This window comes from Malaya genurostris, chromosome 2 (assembly GCF_030247185.1).
Source record: "Malaya genurostris strain Urasoe2022 chromosome 2, Malgen_1.1, whole genome shotgun sequence".
NCBI classification, from domain to species: Eukaryota; Metazoa; Arthropoda; class Insecta; order Diptera; family Culicidae; genus Malaya; species Malaya genurostris.
The window spans coordinates 95,031,619-95,054,772 of record NC_080571.1 but is presented as its reverse complement, the minus strand read 5'-3'; the positions used below and the strand labels follow the sequence as shown (position 1 = coordinate 95,054,772).

Below are 23,154 nucleotides of genomic sequence, written 5' to 3'. Positions count from 1 at the left end.
TATATATATATATATATATATATATATATATATATATATATATATATATATATATATATATATAGATATATATATATATATACTACATATATATATATATTATATATATATATATATAATAAATATATATATAATATATAATATTATAATATACTCAATATATATATAATTACAGATCGGCTGAAAAGTTCGTATCGTTTCTATGAGAGGGCGCCACTAGAATTAAATCCATACCATTTTCAGTTAGTACCAAACCTTCAAAAGATACGTGAATAAATTTGACAGCTGTCTGATTATTAGTTTGTGAGATATTGCATTTTGAGTGAAGCTACTTTTGTTATTGTGGAAAAAATGGAAAAAAAGGAATTTCGTGTGTTGATGAAACACTACTTTTTGATGAAAAAAAGTGCTGCCGATACCAAAAAATGACTTGATGAGTGTTATCCAGACTTTGCACCGGGCGAAGCAACAATTCGTAAGTGGTTTGCAAAATTTCGTACTGATCATATGAGCACCGAAGACGATGAACGCAGTGGACGTCCAAAAGAGGCTGTTACCGATGAAAACGTGAAAAAAATCCACAAAATGATTTTCAATGACCGTAAAGTGAAGTTGATCGAGATAGCTGATACCCTAGAGATATCAAAGGAACGTTTTGGACATATTATTCACGAATATGAGAAAGCTTTGTGCTAAATGGGTGCCGCGTGAGCTCACAATCGATCAAAAACAACAACAAATTGATGATTCTGGGTAGTGTTCGGAGCTGTTATATCGAAATAAAACCGATTTTTTTCTTCGATATATAACAACGAAACATGGCTCCATCACTTCACTCCGGAGTCCAATCGACAGTCAGCTGAGTGGACTGCACGCGATGAACCGAACCCAAAGCGTGGAAAGACTCTACAATCTGCCGGTAAGGTTATGGCGTCTGTATTTTGGGATTCGCATGGTATAATTTTCATCGACTATCTTGAAAAGGGAAAACCATCAACAGTGACTATTATATAGCGTTATTAGAACGTTTGAAGGACGAATTAAAAAAAAAAAACGGCCTCATTTAAAGAAGAAAAAAAATTTGTTTCATCAAGACAATGCACCGTGTCACAAGTCGATGAAAACCATGCTGAAATTGAACGAATTGGGCTTCGAATTGCTCCCTCATCCACCGTATTCTCCAGATTTGGCCCCCAGTGACTTTTTCCTGTTCTCAGACCTCAAGAGAATGTTCGCTGGTGAAAAAATTTTGAAGCAATGAAGAGGTAATCGCTGAAACTGAGGCCTATTTTGAGGCAAAGGACAAATCGTACTACAAAAATGGTATCGAAAAGTTGGAAGATCGCTATAATCGCTGTATCGCCTCTGATGGCAATTATGTTGAATAATAAAAACGAATTTTGGCAATAAAATGTGTGTTTCTATTAAACGATACGAACTTTTCAGCCGAACTGTTATATATATATATATATATATATATATATATATATATATATATATATATATATATATATATATATATATATATATATATATATATATATTTATATATATATATATATATATATATATATATATATATATATATATATATATATATATATATATATATATATATATATATATATATATATATAATATAACTGAAAAGTCACCACTTATGGCTGAGCACCCAATTGAAATCTTAATAATTTAATTTTAACTCATATTCCAATAAATAGTTATTTAAAAAAAATAATAAAATAAATAAATAAAAAAAAAGGATCACTTCAAACATTGTTTTTTGACATTCACTCATCAAACCAGTTATGAAAATACCAATACCGTGAGGGTTTCCAAGGAATATCAACAAACCGGAAGTCATCATTTTGGAATTTAGAACCACCACAAACATCATTTTCCGACATCTAATCATCAAACCCGGTTCAAAAATACCCATATTGTAAGGGTTTTCAAGCAATATCAATGAACCGGAAGTCGCTATCTTGAATTCAAAACCACCTCAAACATCGTTTTCCGACATCTACTCATCGAACTCGTTCCAAAAGTACCCATATTTTGAAGGTTTTCAAGGAATATCAATACACCGGAAGTCGCCATCTTGGATTCAGAACCACCTCAAACATCGTTTTCCGAAATCTACTCATCGAACCCGTTCCAAAAATACTCATATTGTAAGGGTTTTCAAGGAATATCAATAAATCGGAAGTCGCCATCTTGGATTCAAAACCACCTTAAACATCGTTTTCCGATGTCTACTCTTCAAACCCGTTCCTAAAATATTCTGAGGGTTTTTGTGGAATATAAATAAACCGGAAGTCGCCATCTTGGATTCAAAACCACCTTAAACATCGTTTTCAAGTAATATCAATAAACCGGAAGTCGCCATCTTGGGATTCGCATGGTATAAATTCAGAATCACCTTAAACATTGTTTTTCGACGTCTACTCATCCAACCCGTTCCAAATATACCCATATTGTAAGGGTTTTCAAGGAATATCAATAAACCGGATGTTGCCATTTTGGATTCAAAACCACCTCAAACATCGTTTTCCGAAATCTACTCATCGAACCCGTTCCTAAAATATCCATATTGTAAGGGTTTTCAAATAATATCAATAAACCGGAAGTCGCCATCTTGAAATTCAGAATCACCTTAAACATTGTTTTTCGACGTCTACTCATCCAACCCGTTCCTAAAATACCCATATTGTAAGGGTTTTCAAGGAATATCAATAAACCGGATGTCGCCATCTTGGATTCAAAACCACCTCTAACATCGTTTTCCGAAATCTACTCATCGAACCCGTTCCAAAAATACCCATTTTGTATGGGTTTTCAAGGAATATTAATAAACCGGATGTCGCCATCTTGGATTCAAAACCACCTCAAACATCGTTTTCCGAAATCTACTCATCGAACCCGTTCCTAAAATATCTATATTGTAAGGGGGTTCAAGGAATATAAATAAATCGGAAGTCACCATCTTGAAATTCAGAATCACCTTAAACATCGTTTTTCGACGTCTACTCATCCAAGCAGTTCCAAAAATACCCATATTGTAAGGGGTTTTGTGGAATATCAATAAACCGGAAGTCGCCATCATGAAATTCAGAATCACCTTAAACATCGTTTTCCGACGTCTACTCATCCAACCCGTTCCAAAAATACCCATATTATAAGGATTTTTGTGGAATATCAGTAAACCGGAAGTCTCCATCTTGGATTCAAAACCACCTCAAACATCGTTTTCCGACATCTCATCGACTCATCAAAGCCGTTTCGAAAACATTGTAGTAATTTCCATGGAATATAAATGAGCCGGAAATGATTTTCATTGCATGCAAAAACCTCTTTTTACGAAATAGGTTCGTAAAAAAAAGTTTACGTTATTTGGGATTTGGTACGTAAAAATAGATTACGTTATTTGGGATTTTGTTCGTTAAAAGAGTAACGTAAGAAGAGGTAACGTAAAAAAAGTTTACGTAAACGGAGGTTTGGGTGTACTGAGCTTATTTGTATGTATGTACTTCGGGAAACAATACTAAGCAAATAGTATAAAATGGACAATATATCAAAATCGATTTTTGATATAACAATGTATTTTCTCCCAAATTAGTAGAAAATTGCATTTTAAGCCTTATTTACAGCTTATTTTTTTCGTAGACTCCATATGAAGAAATGTTTCATATATTTGGGATTGTTTGATTTAATATACTGATACAAAAAGCTGTTATATGTGCATCAAAAAATTTGAAGTATATTATTTTGTTTTCGCTTGAGAAAACTGAAACTGAACCAGGGTAGTTGGGTTCGCACTTAGCAACGGGGGTTTGAGCAAACCTGATATAAAAATCATCGAAACTGACTCGATTTTTTCAACATCGTTGAAACTAGGTTAGAAACTAGCTTCAAAGAAAAGTCGCCATCTTGAAATTCAGAATCACCTTAAACATCGTTTTCCGACGTCTACTCATCCAACCCGTTCCAAAAATACCCATATTATAAGGATTTTTGTGGAATATCAGTAAACCGGAAGTCTCCATCTTGGATTCAAAACCACCTCAAACATCGTTTTCCGACATCTACTCATCAAAGCCGTTTCGAAAACATTGTAGTAATTTCCATGGAATATAAATGAGCCGGAAATGATTTTCATTGCATGCAAAAACCTCTTTTTACGAAATAGGTTCGTAAAAAAAAGTTTACGTTATTTGGGATTTGGTTCGTAAAAATAGATTACGTTATTTGGGATTTTGTTCGTTAAAAGAGTAACGTAAGAAGAGGTAACGTAAAAAAAGTTTACGTAAACGGAGGTTTGGGTGTACTGAGCTTATTTGTATGTATGTACTTCGGGAAACAATACTAAGCAAATAGTATAAAATGAACAATATATCAAAATCGATTTTTGATATAACAATGTATTTTCTCCCAAATTAGTAGAAGATTGCATTTTAAGCCTTATTTACAGCTTATTTTTTTCGTAGACTCCATATGAAGAAATGTTTCATATATTTGGGATTGTTTGATTTAATATACTGATACAAAAAGCTGTTATATGTGCATCAAAAAATTTGAAGTATATTATTTTGTTTTCGCTTGAGAAAACTGAAACTGAACCAGGGTAGTTGGGTTCGCACTTAGCAACGGGGGTTTGAGCAAACCTGATATAAAAATCATCGAAACTGACTCGATTTTTTCAACATCGTTGAAACTAGGTTAGAAACTAGCTTCAAAGAAAAGTCGCCATCTTGAAATTCAGAATCACCTTAAACATCGTTTTCCGACGTCTACTCATCCAACCCGTTCCAAAAATACCCATATTATAAGAATTTTTGTGGAATATCAGTAAACCGGAAGTCTCCATCTTGGATTCAAAACCACCTCAAACATCGTTTTCCGACATCTCATCGACTCATCAAAGCCGTTTCGAAAACATTGTAGTAATTTCCATGGAATATAAATGAGCCGGAAATGATTTTCATTGCATGCAAAAACCTCTTTTTACGAAATAGGTTCGTAAAAAAAAGTTTACGTTATTTGGGATTTGGTTCGTAAAAATAGATTACGTTATTTGGGATTTTGTTCGTTAAAAGAGTAACGTAAGAAGAGGTAACGTAAAAAAAGTTTACGTAAACGGAGGTTTGGGTGTACTGAGCTTATTTGTATGTATGTACTTCGGGAAACAATACTAAGCAAATAGTATAAAATGGACAATATATCAAAATCGATTTTTGATATAACAATGTATTTTCTCCCAAATTAGTAGAAGATTGCATTTTAAGCCTTATTTACAGCTTATTTTTTTCGTAGACTCCATATGAAGAAATGTTTCATATATTTGGGATTGTTTGATTTAATATACTGATACAAAAAGCTGTTATATGTGCATCAAAAAATTTGAAGTATATTATTTTGTTTTCGCTTGAGAAAACTGAAACTGAACCAGGGTAGTTGGGTTCGCACTTAGCAACGGGGGTTTGAGCAAACCTGATATAAAAATCATCGAAACTGACTCGATTTTTTCAACATCGTTGAAACTAGGTTAGAAACTAGCTTCAAAGAAAAGGTTTGAAAGCAGTTAGGGTGGAAACTGGGTTAGGTTTGGTATCAAGCGGAAACGACATTAGTAACCTTTTTTGCCACCGCAGTGTTATTGTGATACTTACTTACTCTTTCAGTCGTAGACCACGCGGGTCTCTGCTGTATACAGGAGGCGTCTCCATTCCACTCGGTTCATTGCTGTTCGCCGCCAGCCTCGGTAGCTGCGAAGGGTCCGCAGGTCGTCCTCAATTTGATCGATCCATCTTGCCCGCTGTGCGCCTCTTCTTCTTATACCGGTCGGATCATTGTCGAGGATCATTTTAACCGATTTGTTCTCCGACATTCTAACAACATGCCCGGCCCACCGTAACCGCCCGACCTTGGCCGTTTGGACGAGGGTTGGTCCTCCCAGCAACTGGTGCAGTTCATGGTTCATTCGCCTTCTCCACGTACCGTCTTCCATCCGCACTTCGCCGAAGATGGTTCGCAACACCTTCCGTTCAAAAACACCTAGTGCGCGTTGATCCTCCGCAAGCATTGTCCAGGACTCGTGCCCGTAGAGGATAACCGGTCTAATCAGCGTTTTGTAGATAGTTAACTTCGTACGACGGCGAATTTTGCTCGATCGAAGCGTCCTGCGCAGTCCAAAGTAAGCACGATTTCCTGACAATATGCGTCTCTGAATTTCTCTGCTGGTGTCATTATCGGCAGTCACCAGTGAGCCCAAGTACACGAACTCGTCGACCATTTCGATTTCATCACCACCAATCTTCTCTCGAGCCCCTGCCTTTCATGTACTTTGTCTTTGACACATTGATGTCTAGTCCGATCCGCTTGGCCTCAGCTTTTAGTCCGATGTACGTATCTTCCATCTTCTCAAAGTTGCGTGCTATAATATCAATATCATCAGCGAAACCAAGTAGCTGGACGGACTTTCTGAAAATCGTGCCACTCGTGTCTATCCTCGCTCTTCTTATCACACCCTCCAAAGCAATGTTGAATAGCAGACACGAAAGGCCATCACCTTGCCGTAGCCCTCTGCGAGTTTCGAAGGGACTCGAGTTTATCCCCGATACTCGAACAACGCACATCACTCGATCCATCGTAGCCTTGACCAATCGTATCAGTTTGTCCGGGAATCCGTAGTCGTGCATGATTTTCCATAGCTGTTCTCGATCGATTGTGTCGTAGGCTGATTTGAAATCGTTGAATAAGTGATGTGTGGGCACATTGTATTCGCGGCACTTTTGCAACACCTGGCAGATGGCGAACACTTGGTCCGTGGTAGCGCGTTCGCCCATAAATCCTGCCTGATATTGTCCCACGAATTCGTTTGCAATCGGTGAAAGTCGACGGCATAAGATTTGGGAGAGTACCTTGTAGGCGGCGTTCAGCAGAGTTATCGCGCGGTAATTGCAGCAATCCAGCTTATCACCCTTTTTGTAGATGGGACACACGATTCCTTCCATCCATTCCTCCGGTAAAATCTCGTCCTCCCAGATCTTGGTAACGACCCAGTGCAGTGCTTTCACTAGTGCATTACCACCGTGTTTTAGTAGCTCGCTTGGTAGTTGGTCAACGCCAGCGGCCTTATTATTTTTCAACCGGCTTACCACCTCCTCCACTTCTTGGAGGTCTGGGGCCGGCAGTCTATCGTCCTCCGCACGCGTTCCCAAGTTCGTTACCGCGCCGCTACTTTCGTATTCCGCCACATCGCCATTGAGGTGCTCGTCGAAATACTGCCGCCACCTCTCGATCACCTCACAGTCGTTCGTGAGAAGATCCCCGTTGGTGTCCTTGCACATATCGGCCTGTGGCACATGGCCTCTGCGCGAACGGTTCACCTTCTCGTAGAACTTCCTTGTGTCATTAGCACGGAACAGCTGTTCCATCGCTTCGCGATCTCGGTCTTCCTGCTGGCGCTCTTTTCTACGGGATACCGAGTTTAGTCTGTTCCGCGCCTGTCTGTATCGCTCCCCGTTTGCTCTCGTCCGGTGTTGCAGCTTGCTCGCCCAATCTGCATTCTTCTCGGCCACTAACTGTTCACATTCGTCGTCGAACCAGTCGTTCCTCACGTTCGGAGCCGCCGTACCTAGCATTGCTGATGCAGTGCTACCTATGGCAGAACGGATGTCTCTCCAGCCATCTTCAAGAGTAGCTGCACCAACCTGCTCTTCCGTTGGTAGTGCCACTGCCAACTGCTGCGCGTAATCTTGGGCTACTCCAGTATCCCGGAGCCGCGCGATGTTAAACCGCGACGTTCGGTTTCGACGTTGGGTAGCCACCGTCGAAAGTTTTGAGCGCATGCATACAGCAACCAAGTAGTGGTCCGAATCTATATTCGCACTGCGGTAGGTGCGAACATTGTTGATGTCCGAGAAAAATTTTCCGTCGATCAAAACGTGGTCGATTTGGTTTTCGGTCTGTTTGTCAGGTGATCTCCAGGTGGCTTTGTGGATATCCTTGCGGGGAAAGAAGGTGCTTCTGACTACCATTCCTCGGGAGGCCGCAAAGTTGACACACCGTTGGCCGTTGTTATTCGATGCGGCATGCAGGCTGTTCGGCTCGATTACCGGTCGGTACATTGCCTCCCTTCCTACCTGGGCATTCATGTCCCCGATGACAATTTTTACGTCTCTGCGTGGGCAGCCGTCATAGGCTTGTTCCAGCTGCACGTAGAACGCTTCTTTCTCGTCCTCGGGTCTCCCTTCATGTGGGCAGTGCACGTTGATCATGCTGTAATTGAAAAAACGGCCTTTAATTCTCAACTTACACATCCTAGCGTTGATCGGCTGCCACCCAATCACTCGCTGACGCATCTTGCCCAGCACTATAAAGCCAGTTCCCAGCTCGTTCGTTGTGCCACAGCTTTGGTAGAAGGTAGCCGCTCGATGTCCGCTTTTCCACACCTTCTGTCCCATCCAACAAAGCTCCTGCAGCGCTACGACGTCGAAGCTGCGAGGATTTAGTTCGTCGTATATTATCCTGTCGCAGCCTGCGAAACCTAGCGACTTGCAGTTCCATGTTCCAAGTTTCCAATCGTAGTCCTTTTTTCGTTGCGTGGGTCTATGCCGATTGTTCCGGGTCGTATTCTCTCCTGTATCATTCGTAATAGGTGTTTTACGGGCGGCTTATTAGGCCTGCGCCAACCCCCTGTCTCGCCGGAGGATCATCGTGCTTGCTCTGTTTAACGTCCCAACTAGCACTAGGACGATCCCGTTGGTGGGGTTGCCACCTTGGATTTAGCTGGACGGGATACAGCATTTCATACTCAGCCGCTGGATACCAGAACAGACGCTGTTTGAAGCCGCTCCTAACATGGAGTACAGACGCTCCGACATCCTCTAAAGAGGACCCCCTTCCCTGTCAGCATACGACCAAGGTCCCACCGGGGTTGGTTACCCGATCTTTCCTATGGTTGCTCGTACCCCAGCCGGCACCGCGGGGTGGTAGGGATAGGAGTTACTGGACAAGAGGCTAAGAACCACATTGGGGCCTGAATTGCGCATTGTCCAGTCGTTTACCAACCAAACGACTGGACAATGCGCAATTCAGGCCACAGTGTTACTGCGATGCTGTTTGTGAATCGCAAGAGACATTCATATTGATGTATAATATATTTGTTATTTCTGCAACACCCCGCCTTCGCTGATTTGAAATTACAAATACCTGTATATCTTAATAATATATTTTTTCTAATAAAACATTGGATTTCTGCATTTCAGCTGGACGAAATAAATCAACTCTTTCTGCCGAACATGCGCAACAAGCTGATGTGGTTTTATCAGGAAGTAGATGAAGTGGACATGCCGGCCGAGCGTGACATCAACAAACCGGGTCCATCTCGGGCAGGAGCTTCCAGTTCCTCCAAAACACCCCAGAGTGCGATGAGTGGAACGGCTCAGAGACCGCACAAGCTGTTCATAACCGATGGTTGGAGTTGCGCATTCACCGGCATATGTATCTACATGTTTCGCATCAACATTCAGAAGCAGCTGCCAGAGGAAGGATTTCACAAGGACTTGTAAGTGAAGCTGATGGTTTGTTTTATTCAAATTTAATGTAGGAGAAACGTAGTTCAATAATCTGTTGTAACCGTTTTTTCGATTGATAGTTGATCCAGCATGTTTCAAAAAGACGAGTAAAAGCTGAAATCTGACTTCGAAATTGAAGAATAAAATCATCCGGGTCATTATCTATCTGCTTGTTAGTGCTATGACAGGCGAATAATGAAAATACAAAATTCAATCACGGTAGTACGATAGCAACAACTAAAAATAACGACAATTATCATCGAAACATAGTGGGTGTCATCGCTGATAACAACCGGCGAATGTTGGTGTTCGTACGTACAAGTAATATGTTTCATAATTTAATCCTTTCTCGCGAGATTGGCATCTCGGAAAAATGTGAAAAAGGGGCAAGTAGATTTGCATAAAAATTAGTTTTGCTTGCGCCACCTTTCGCGTCTCGGTTTAGTAGCGAAGTAATGGTGCGTGAACTTGCTTTCTACTTGACTCGGCTGGTGGTCCCTGGCGGTGTCTCGTGTTATGATGTCAGGTCTGACTTTCCCTCGTTGTATGTAAAACGAAGGGTAAACAGGGGGTGGTGATTTGCCCCGTGGGGATCTTGCAATGCTGTCCGATCAGTGAACGATTTGCATTGGGCTGATTGGTTCTTCGGGCGGTGGTTTACTATTTGTGATTAGATTTCAAGCCAGGGCCAGAAGGATCTGACATGATTTTTAAAAGTCCTTTTTGTGCTTAAATATATATATCACCTATTTTTTCCCGCAATTCAATGTCGCTATCCTCTAGCAGCACGAGTAAACAGAAGTAATTGCTACCCCTCAGACTACGCAATCCAGGTTTAGGTGAAGCCAACCTGGTGATAGTTTGCTGAGTACAAGGTTGATGATTTTAATTTGAATCAAATAAAATAATTGCCAAACCACTTGATCCGGAACTGTTTCAAGGGAGCTGGACGAAAGAAAGACATTCTACACGGTTGTAATAAAAATATGAAAATGTGTTAAATGAAGAATGAAATGAAAAGAAATTAAATTAATTTGTCTTTCCCTATAAACACGCCCCGTTGCATAACGTAGGCGCGTTTGCTCGGTGAAATTTCAGGCATAAAATCCATTGTCCCGAATGACGTTGTAGAAGTGAAACTTTTATCTGAGCCGTGCAACAGGTGAACTGGTTGCGAAATATTTTCATTGAAATATTTTCGTTTGGCTTCCTCAGCACTGCGTATTGGAAAAGGAGTTTTTGTTCGTGTTCTGTAAACTAAAGGCGGATGAATTAATACGGCAAGGTGATATCAGAAATACTGATGTAATACAAGTGTGTTCATAGTTTTTTAGAACTATCTTGTCATACCTCAGGTGTGAGGGGGTGTGGAGAGGAGCTTAATCGGTTTTTGTTGACAACATACCAATTTGTTGATCTTATATATTCTAAGGATTGAAGTTCAAGATTATAGGTGTAATCTGCAGGATCAACAGCCCTATAACATTCTCAAAATTTTATTTCGCTTCTATTACTGATTTCGGGAGGGCCCAGGGCCCCTCGCCCCCCTTCCTTCCGGGTACGCGGCCTTCGGCAACATTTAGAATAATGGAAACGTTGAATCACGTGAAATAACACTTCAATTCACAGAATACTCACATATCATGAAAAGAACTAATGATTCTTTCATGTATAGAAAAGAACAATTAATTCAATTGTATAATTGTATAATATTTATGCTTATTTTCCTTCCAAATTAAATACAAGTTTTTGTTTCGATAAGATATGTCATCGTGCTAATTTTGATCAGTGTATTCCATGTCGTTGTAGGGAATGTTCTAACCATTTCGAAATTTTGACATTTCCTGTAGATTTTGCAAATAAGTGACTCTTCAGTGTATTAAAATTGGGATACAAAAACTCTTGTAACAGGTTTTTACATCTATAACTTATGAAAAGTAACACATATGACGCTTCTTAATACACAAAACTTACAAAAAAGTAACGGGCGTAACGCCTCGTAATGCTTGTTCCTTTTAAAAACGTAACACATGTAACGTTTTGTAACACCTAAAACTTACAGAAGAAATGACGCGTGTAACGATTTGTAACGGCTATAACATACAAAAAATAGCGCATGTAATGCTTCGTAACGCCTAAAACTTATTTAAAGTAACGAATGTAACGCTTCGTAATGCCTCTAACTTACAAAATTAACGCATGTAACATATCGTAATGCCTGTAATTCACAAAATAGTAACGAACGTAACTCTTATAACTCACAAAAAACTAACGCATGTCACGTTTCGTAACGCCTGTAACTTGCAAAACGTAACGCCTATAACTTACAAAAAATAACGCTTCGCAACGCAAAAAACTTATTAAAAAGTAACGATTGAAACGCTACGTAACGCCCAAAACTTTGAAAATGCATCGCGTAACGCTCCGTAACGCCTGTAACTTATAAAAAAGAAACACGTGTAACGCTTCGTAACGTCTATTATTCACAAAAAAGTTACATATGTAACGATTCGTAACGCCTGTGACTCACAAAAAAGTAACGCCTACAACTCACTAAAAAGTAACGCATGCAACGCTTCGTAACGCCTATAATTTATAAAAAAATTTATGCATGCAACTCTTTGTAACACCTACAACTTACAAAAGAGCGACGTATATAACACTTCGTAACACCTTTTGAGGAAGTAAAAGTAATGCATCGTAAATCTTTCCCGCAAGAATCGAACCTTTATAACGATTTTTAACATTCAATTCAATTCAATTTCCACAAAATAATTCATATGATTTGTATTCCTCAATTTAAGTAAATTATTGCTTCCTAGCTTCTTTAACTTAACGTAACGCTTCCCATCTCACAATAATATCGAGTGAAACTCTTCGTCAAATAAAAAAATTACATTACATTGCAGGATTAAAGGCATCGCGGGGATATAGCGTGATGGGTAAGCCGATGTCTTTCAACCCTCCTGGGTTCGATTCCCAACCCCACACATAGGGTCAGAAAGTTTATAGTAGCCCCTGTTTTATCCTCCATTTTATGAGGTTTTGACTATGTAGGGCCTGCCGTTGCGTGCTTAATCGGCAGTGGAGTTTTGACCATCACGTAACCCTTAAAACTTCTATCTCACAGCATGTGAGTTTCATTTGTATTTGCATCCTTCAGTTATGTTTGTCGCCATCTTGGATTTGAAACCACATCAAACAAACCACTTTGTAAAGCTATCCACCAAATGTTGTAATATCTTTGAAAAATCCTTCCGTAATAGGTAATTTAATGTAAATAGCTTCAAATTGATGCAACATGGGCTACTTAACATCGGTTAAATCCATATAGTTAGTTAGGTGGGCCAAAATATATGAAGTGGTCAAAATAACGGGTGGCAACTAAAATTTCGGAATTTCTTTCTCAAGCTGTCAAAAAAAGACAAACATATATAAAGAAGATCTGATTTATTGAAATTAATGATAGATTGTCCACTGTTGAAAAAAAATTAGTGAACATTTCCAAACGGTCCGTAATCGGATGTTCGGCGAAGCTTCCGTTTGATGTCGGAACAGGAGCGTTGTACGGCCTTCATGTCAACTTTGCGAATGCATCTCTTGATTCTACCAATCAACTGTTTGCAATTCGTGGCTCTCCAGTTATTTTTGTAAACCAAGGAGCTCAAAACCCCGAAGAAATCTTCGATTGAGCGACACTGAGGCAGATTTGACGTATTGTGGTTTTTGGGTACAAATGTGATCGAATGGGTATACATTAACGATTGTGTTTTTTGGCGTAATGCGATGACGTTTTATCCGACCAAAATTTTCTTCAAACATTCGTTCTGGTACACATCTTGATTGATTGCAAACCAGAGGGTTTGAACCATGGCTTAGAAATACCTTTCTCGGAAATAGCAATATACAACATCACCTTCTGTTCGAACTTCTGTTTAAACTTATATTTCAAGTTCGGAGATGCAATAAAACTATTCATTGAATAGTATCGATCGTTTCCGGGAATCTACGTCTTCGAAAGAGCGAAATAACTTTCGCCGTCCAAAACAAAACCTTTTCCGGAATAATTTTTGATCAACCAGCGGCATTGGGACCAGGGCCGGTGAAACTTGTTAAGCCCAGGTGGGTAATTTTTCGTACCTGGGGAAACGACCCACTATTTTCAAGTGTTTTTACTTTTTCATTTGTGAAAACCTGTTTTAATCCACCTAGTGGTGTAATGTTGCCTTTCTCATATTTAATACTGTGGTATTCTATTCAAAATGTTTCTCTTCGATTTTTGAAAGAAACCAAGGGATTGTTCGTGCATTAACTAGTATAACATACAGAATGTAACAGTGCTTTGCTCGCGACGGAGATTTAAATTTTTGTTGTATCCGAAAATATACAGTAATTTTTGGCATGACCTTAAGACCTCTCATTTGCCTCTAAGATTAGGAATATTGGTTTTTAATCCAGTTTAGAATTTTTTTTAAGGTTTTTGTTTCGCCTGTATACATGATGGTGTACAATATTTTACACACTTTACCCTATAACTCCGGAACCGGAAGTCGGATCCAAATTAAATTAAGGAATCCCGTATTAATCGTGAGACCTCCCGAGTAAAGTCTAACATCAAAATTAGAACAAATTGATATTTGATTATGATAGCAACATCAGATTGAAATCCTACTATGATATCGACTCATCAAATTTTCAATTAATATCACATTGTGTTATCATTTTGCAGTTTAAAGGCAAAAGTTTTGTGAAACTCGAAGAATGAAAATATTAATATCAACAACTTAGTGAATCCATTGAAATTGAGCAAATTTCAAATGGCAGCACAAACACGACTGGAGACAAGTGCGAGTGATCGCCATCCAAAAACCAGGAAAACCAGCCTCCGATCACAATTCGTATCGGCCGATTGCTATGCTTTCCTGCATCCGGAAATTGTTCGAAAAAATGATTCTCTTTCGTCTTGACAATTGGGTGGAGACTAATGGCTTGCTTTCAGATACACAATTTGGTTTCCGCAGGGGCAAAGGAACGAACGATTGTCTTGCGTTGCTCTCAACAGAAATTCAAATGGCATTTGCTCGTAAAGAACAAATGGCGTCAGTTTTCCTCGACATCAAGGGGGCCTTTGACTCAGTTTCCATAAACATCCTATCTGAGAAGCTGCATCAGCATGGTCTTTCGCCAGTTTTGAACAACTTTTTACATAATCTATTGTCTGAGAAACACATGTATTTCGCGCATGGTGATTTGTCGACAATACGATTCAGTTACATGGGTCTTCCTCAGGGCTCATGCTTAAGCCCCCTTTTATACAATTTTTACGTAAGCAATATTGATGAATGTATCAACACATCTTGCACGCTAAGACAACTTGCCGACGACAGCGTTGTGTCTATTATAGGACGCAAAGCTGCCGATCTCCAAGGACCATTACAAGATACCCTCGACAACTTGTCGACATGGGCTCTTCAAATGGGTATCGATTTCTCTACGGAGAAAACTGAGCTAGTTGTATTTTCAAGGAAGCGAGAACCAGCACAATTACAGCTTCAACTAGGGGGTGAAACCATAGCTCAGGTCTTCACATTTAAATATCTCGGGGTCTGGTTCGACTCCAAAGGCACCTGGGGATGTCACATTAGATATCTGAAACAAAAATGCCAACGGAGAATCAACTTTCTTCGTACGATAACCGGATCGTGGTGGGGTGCCCATCCAGGAGACCTGATCAGGTTGTACCAAACAACGATATTGTCCGTTATGGAATATGGATGCTTTTGCTTCCGATCCGCGGCGAACACTCATTTCATCAAGCTGGAAAGAATCCAGTATCGTTGCTTGCGTATTTCCTTAGGTTGCATGCAGTCAACTCATACGATGAGTCTCGAAGTGTTGGCGGGCGTCTTACCGTTGAAAAACCGATTCTGGGATCTCTCATATCGATTGCTAATCCGATGCGAAATCTTGAATCCGAAAGTGATTGAAAACTTCGAAAGGCTTGTCGAGCTCAATTCTCAGACCCGTTTTATGTCCTTGTATTTTGATTACATGGCTCAGAATATTAACCCTTCTTCGTTTGTGCCCAACCGTGTCCTATTCTTGGATACTTCTGATTCCACTGTATTTTTCGACACATCCATGAGAGAAGAGATTCGTGGAATTCCGGATCACGTACGCCCTCAAGTGGCCCCCAATATTTTTTATAACAAATTCAGAACAGTCAACTGTGAAAAGATATTCTACACTGACGGATCATACATCAACGAGTCCACAGGCTTCGGCATCTTCAATCAAAACATCACCGCTTCTTACAAACTCAGTGATCCAGCTTCAGTTTACGTCGCAGAACTAGCTGCCATTCAGTACACTCTTGAGATCATTGAAACCTTGCCCAAAGATCATTACTTCATTGTCACGGACAGTCTAAGTTCAATAGAAGCTCTCCGGGCAATGAAGCCAGGAAAGTATCCCCCCTATTTTCTGGGGAAAATATGGGAACACTTGAGAGCTTTATCTGGACGGTCTTATTTAATATCCTTAGTCTGGGTCCCATCGCATTGTTCCATTCCAGGCAATGAACAGGCAGACTCATTGGCTAAAGTGGGCGCATTAGAAGGTGATATTTATGAAAGACCAATATGCTTCAATGAATTTTTCAGAATCTCTCGTCAGAAAACTCTCGAAAGTTGGCAAACTTCATGGAGCAATGACGAACTGGGACGATGGCTACACTCCATTATCCCTAAGGTATCGACGAAACCTTGGTTCAGGGGGATGAACGTGAGTCGCGATTTCATTCGTGTTATGTCGCGGCTCATGTCAAATCACTACACCTTCAACGCACATCTCCGGCGTATTGGGCTCGCGGAGAGCGGTCTCTGCACCTGTGGCGACGGTTATCAGGACATCGAGCATGTCGTGTGGTCGTGCGTAGAGTATCGCGACGTCAGGTCGGAGCTACTGGAATCCCTTAGGGCCCGAGGTAGACCGTCCAATGTTCCGGTTCGGGATGTGTTGGCGAGTCGGGATAGTTTATATATGCTTCTCATATACCAGTACCTTAAACACATTAATATACAAGTGTAATCCGTAGTTTCCTCTCTCTTGTCGAGGCTAAGAATAATCTTCACCTGCAGGTTCGAGACTAACATTCGCCCGATTCTCCAAATCCCTCGCCTGTCCACCATCTTTGTATAAAATAACAAGATCTTTTTGCTGTCACTAACTTCTTCGTTCCCCCTTTTTCCGTTTCTCCACCATCTCGATGTCAACTAATTAGATCTTTATCGTGTTTGGTCATTCGTTCTCATCCCCCCTTTTTCATCCCGTTTTCCACAAAATTACTTCTCTATACTTCTTTCATTCTCTTAGGCAAAGGCATCGCCCACGGGAAAACTGCTTCAATCGATGAACAACATGCGGGCCACCCGCTGGGTCTCTGTGACCTGGGGGTGTTTCCCGCGGACCCATTGAAACGTATAATCGTCATCTAGAAGAAACTAATGCCATATTTAATCCACCGACCATTGCCGATCGCCAGCTGCAGACTGAATTTGCAGAATCGACCATTGCGACCGGAATTCGCCACTACCCTAATGATAATACCCTAGTTTTAAGTTAGTTTTAATTTAAAATAAGAAAATGCCCTTGGCATCTAAGAGCTTAAGCAGTGTGCCTTCAAACATGTTACTATTGAATAAAAAAAAAAAAAAATGGCAGCACAAAAATACAAAGTTAAGTTTCAATGGAAGAATTATTCCTTCAATCCTTTGTTGCCTTTTACAAAAATGCTTTGACATCCTGCCGTGATCCTGCAGTTCACCGCAACCATAACCGCGAAGAAACGATTTTTTTCAACATTTTTTCAACTTTTACGCAAATAATGCTCTTTATTTTTGACCACGAGAATATTGGTGTCAAACCACACGTCTGGGAGACATTAGATAAATTGGCGATCATCGGTACCACGTTTGTCTGAAGGCAGGTCAATCTGAATAGTGGCTTTGGCATGCCCATCTCGCTGATCGTCTGCCGTAGAAGGAGCTTATTTCTGAATTTGATATGAGAAATATATTTGACGTCATCTATTTCCTTATAGATACGTTAAGTATCCGATCCTGTAACAATTTTTGCGTTCAGTTTAAAAAAAATGTTTCGATATTTGCGAAGTTCATTCCAAAGTTCTTAGACCATTATTTTCAGTGCATCCAGAAATCGGGGACCTGGATGGCGAAAATAATCTACTCGCCAAACCCGTTCTGAAAATATCCATAATTTTATATCCAACAGTATGGAAAAATTCATTGTTTACGAAGTTCGAACATCGAACATTGAATGTCTCAGATTTCAGAACCTAGAGTTAATTCTTAATAATACTTTAGTGGCATAGAGGGGCCACCAAGAAAATATATGTTTAATTTGTATATTCCTAAGTAGTCCAAAAACTGTGTCGAAGAACCTCTTCAAAACAATTCTTATTCCTAGTTATAAATGCTTAGAACTTCATATTCTCACTAACGCTAGATACTATGAGAAGTAATTTGTCAATAATCTAATAGATCTTGGAACTTTAATACACTTTTCTAAAGAAACCGTCTAACTAAATCTTCATAATTTTGAGTCACAGGACTAATTCTGCATCAAATGATCGTAAATTATAAGTCTAGACAAGAACTGAAGAGATTCTGGTTCTATCTGTGGTCAGAAGCGAAATAATCGTTCATTGTCCAAATTAGTCTAAAAAACATATGATCTGGGATACCTTATTGCCGGATTCCTAATTCACGTTCCCTGTGTTGTAAAATACTTCACTGTAAAACGTTCGGTCTCCAGAGGCTCTAAATTCGTATTTCAAAGTGTTTTCATGTGCGAGTTATGTGCGATCAAGTAGATAACTCAATTTGATGATATATTTGAATGCCACAGCTTTGGATATGAGCAGGACAAAGAAAACATTTTTATACTGTACTCAAATAGCCACTTTGCTATTCACGGTGGATGCGGGATGGAAGCGACGCAATGAGTGTGCATTGACAGAAACTACCTGTATACAACTTTGTGAAACAACACTGCTTGTCATATAATCGAACATTTTCCATCTCCTGATAGCTAGCACTTACAGTCCATAGCAATCGTAAAAAGTTCGCATTCCAAAACACCTAAGTTCGAATCCGGATTCTCTCCGCGGTAGTGTGGGAGATTGCATGAAATCTTTTTTCTTGCTTGCGACTAATATGGAGATTGCATAAAGTCTTTTTTCTTGCTTGCGAGTAATTACGCCTAAATGTATACTATCCTGGACCTTTTTTGGCTGTTCTATTTTAAGATTATGCTCGTGACGTGTCATTTCGAGAAAATCTACATCATATTATGTTTTTAATGTGCTTTCACTGAGATCAAAACTAGTTTCCAGTTTGATGTCACACAGCATTTTTTTTGCTTTCAATTTTGATCTTTTAACCGTTAAAACGACCAAAACGAAAGCAAATTAAGTAATCATATATACGAACAGCACAACATCAAATTGAGTTTTCTTTTTAATCTCACACTCTACTCGGGCTTTCATTTGAATTTAAGTTTGTGGAAATCGGTCAAACCATCGCTGAGAAAAGTGAGTGAGATCTATTTTGGAACATATGACCATTATTTCCGGTACTTCCGGAACTGGAGACCGGGAACCAGGATAGCCGAAATCGGTTTGTTTAGTCGCCTACTGATAATGGATATCAATTTGTGTAGTTTTGAGACCAGTTTAGAATTTTTTTTGCGTTTTTTATTTCGCCTGTTTAAGTGACGGTATCAAATTTTTAACACCCTATAATTCCGGAACCGGTAGTTAGATCCGGATGAAATTTGGGTTTTTTATTTGGGACTATAAGAACTTTCATTTGAAAGTAAAGAAGTAGTTTGAAATAGGATTTTTTCACTAATCACACTGTAATTCCGGAACCGGAAGTCGGATCAAACAAAAATTCAGGAACTTTGTATGGGACAATTATAGCTTTCATTTGAGCCTAAGTTTGTAAGAATCGGTTCAGCCGTCTCTGAGAAAAATTAGTGCACTTATTTTCATTTTTTTGCACATATCACCCTGTAATTCCGGAACCGGAATTCAAAAATAAAATTCAGCAACTTTGTGTGGGGTTACTAGACCTTTCATTTGAATCTATGAAAATCGGTTCAGCCATCTACGAGAAAAGTGAGTGCAAAAAAATTCTTACATACATACATACATACACACACATACAGACATTTTGCGTACTCGACGAACTGAGTGGAATGGTATATGCCACTCGATCACCTGGGCCTCGGCTCAAAAGTCGGTTTTTCATAGTGATTGCATAACCTTTCTATATGAGAAAGGCAAAAATGAAAATAACGATTTCCGTTTATTGATAAAACCGCGCAAGCCCAACAAGTTTGGGAAGTGTTATCCATATTCGGATTAAAAACAAAGATTTGTGGTATTCTGATTTTAAATGTGGCCAAATGAGGGAGCCATCCCGAAAAAATTAATCAAGTTTTGACAATCCTAGTAAGTTCCTGGACTTTTTGAACGTTGTGTTTTTGTACGGCAGTATCGAACCGCACAGAGTGCAAGTCGAATCTTGTTTTGTATGAGCGATTTTCTCAAATGCGAACGCACTCATTCAAGAGCAGAAATCTTATAGATACCGCGAGCTTATGTATACAAAACTGTCGTATCTGTTGGAGGAAATCATGACAATGGTTTGAGAAACTGGTAAAATTAGAAATACTTATCTTATTTTTTGTATTTTGAATTTGCACCCCAGTATAGAAAACAGAAATGTAATCCTACGTCAAAAGTTCTTTTTATTTATGTGAAGATATAGAACGGAAAGGTGAGATGTGACGGTTCATTTGAGCAAACAGAAATCACGTCTCACCTTTCTGTTGCATATCTTCACATCCTTCCTTTATTATTCTGAGTAACAAATATTCTAATTATGAATCATACTAATATTACTATTGTTTATCGATCGAAATTTCAGGTGGGTAATTACCCACCTTTGGAATTTTCGGATGGGTAGTACTACCCACCGTACCCACCTCTTTCACCGGCCCTGATTGGGACTTCAGCGTTGAAACCTGTGCGTCAGTATATTCCGGGGCTCGTGTCTTCTTTCGGCACTTTATTCCGACTCTTTCCAATGTTTTGCAGATGTACTGGTGAGAACAGTTGAACTTTCTTGAGGCATCCCGTTGCCTCAGTGAATCCTTGTTGTTGAAGGCACGAGAAAGAGAACGAAGTTCTTTTGCGTCCATAATTTTGGCTGGTCTTCCACTAACTTTCTTGCGAGTAGTTATTGGAGATCTTAGGATATGGTAAAGAGTCGAAGCCGCAACATTTTCGCTTTTAAAATATATAAATAAAGGTTTGTAAATAATAACTGACGCCTGGAGCAAAATTTTGTAAAACTAGGTTAAGTGACTTGAGCGGTAAGGTAGTATTAGTGAGAGTCTCAAAATTTTCTGATGCATACTGTAGCTATTACATACCATTTCGATTTAGTTCTACAAATAAACTAAAACAGTTTTGTACACTGGAAATAAAACTAACGCAACACTGAATATGTGATAAACTTTGCAGCGAAGTTTACATTTTTTGAAAAATTCAGAACTTATTCCAAAGTATGAAATAATGTGAAACGAAACGAACTTCAACGGTGTTGTTCTATCTCCCCTTACTTGTATGTTACTACTCCTTGCAGGTACTGCGGCTATATAGACGCGAACCGAGTGGGCCTGGTGACATCGATCGAACGCATCGTCGAGCATGTCTTTATGCAGGCTCTGGCATATCCCAACATCGAATCCGAAGATGAGGAGATGAGTTGTAATCTGGTCAAATCGCAGCTATTACCAGGATTGCGCTCATTTTGCAGTGCTTTGCGCGTCTGTGAGCAAGTCTGTAATCATTTTAACGTGTTTGATGATGGGAAGGTAATTGTCTGCCGCGTCGATACACTGGCAGAGGTTCGCGAGATGTCCAAAAGTGCGTCCACGTGTGCAGAGCTGGAGGAACGGGTCAACAATTGGATTAAAGGCATCGCGAAGATTCTGATGGAAAGTGAGCAGCTGAGAAGGGAAAATGACTCTAGCGGACCGCAGGATGAGCTGGAATACTGGAAACGCCGTGGAGCGCAATTTTCCCAACTGCTGTCGCATCTGCAGGAACGTGAGGTTCAGTGGACGTTGTACTGCTTGTCGCAGTCTGGCTCAAAGGTGTTGAAGCAATGGAAAGAGACCGATAAGAAGATTACGTTCTGCTACAATGAAGCACGCGATAATTCCAAATTCATTCAAGCGATGGAAGCTTGTTGTCACTCTCTTTACTTGGACGATCCTGTCAACATGAAGGAGTCGATCGTGAGCCTCCTGCAAACCGTTAGATTGATCTACAGTGTGTCACAATTCTACAACACTTCTGAGCGAACGTCTACATTGATGGTGAAAATTACCAATCAGATGATTGAAACCTGCAAATCGTACATTACCTGTAGGGGTAAGGAAACGATCTGGACTCAGGATCGGGACTTAGTACGCACCAAACTCACCAATTGTTTGAAATTGAATCACATTTACAGGGAAACCTATCACGCTGTTAAATCACAACCGTTCCTACCGGATCAAATTCCCTTTGCATTCTCAGAAAACTATGTATTTGGCAAGTTCGACACTTTTTGTGATCGTTTGTCCAAGATAATAGCCATGTTTAATCTGATCGACGATTATAACCATTTGTTTGAGAGACGCTTGGAAGGCCTTCTACTTGGCGAAGCGCTAGAGGATGCAATTAACGCGTTCGATGAAGCTCGGGTAGAAATAATAATGAAAAAGTACGACTACCTGGATCAGCGCAATCTGGACTTCAACAATGATTTTCAGATTTTCCTACAGAAGACAGATACTTTAAAAGAAACTATTGCTTCGATGATTGAACATAACTTTGACAGCGTTTGGGAGACACCTCAAGGTATCCGCTTCTTGGTCCGCTTTGAGAAGGTCAGTGAAAAAATCCCGCTCAGTACGATGGATGAAAAATATCAGCGAGTGTCCAAGTATTGTGAGAAAGAGATCGATCGTATCTTGAAGCTCTTTAGGAAACAGCGTGATGATCCGCCATTACCGCGAAATTTCCCACCGATTGCTGGACGTATCAAATGGTGTCGTTCGTTGGAGTACCACCTTAACGAGTTGGTAACCACCGTTACGACCCATCCGGTGCTGGCCACGCTGCCATCGACAAAAGACATCGAAAACCGGTACAGTTCAGCCAAGATAATCCTAGCGGAATATGAGCAGGAGATGACCCAAATTTGGCTCAGTCAGGATGTCAGCGTTGCGGACGCCTGCTTGGTGCAGCCAATTTTGGCGTTGCAGGGTGACAGATTAGTGGTCAATTTGCACCCCACCATTCCGCTGCTCATTCGCGAAAGTAAATGTATGGCAAAGATGAAAATCGATCTGCCGATCGTCGCTGCTACGTTACTTTGCAAGCAGAACCATTTTAGTACTATTCAGGATTCGTTAAACGTAGGTGTAGATTTAG

General features: G+C 39.9%; 1 protein-coding gene across 1 annotated transcript in view; it reads left to right on the top strand.

Annotated features, from left to right (window-relative positions):
- LOC131432477 (dynein axonemal heavy chain 5) overlaps window positions 1-23,154 on the top strand; it is a 110,990-nt gene that overhangs the window by 26,227 nt on the left and 61,609 nt on the right. The window contains exons 4-5 of the mRNA XM_058598782.1: window positions 9,270-9,568; window positions 21,314-23,138. Coding sequence (XP_058454765.1) covers window positions 9,270-9,568; window positions 21,314-23,138 — 2,124 coding nt within the window. The remainder of the gene's footprint in view (window positions 1-9,269; window positions 9,569-21,313; window positions 23,139-23,154) is intronic.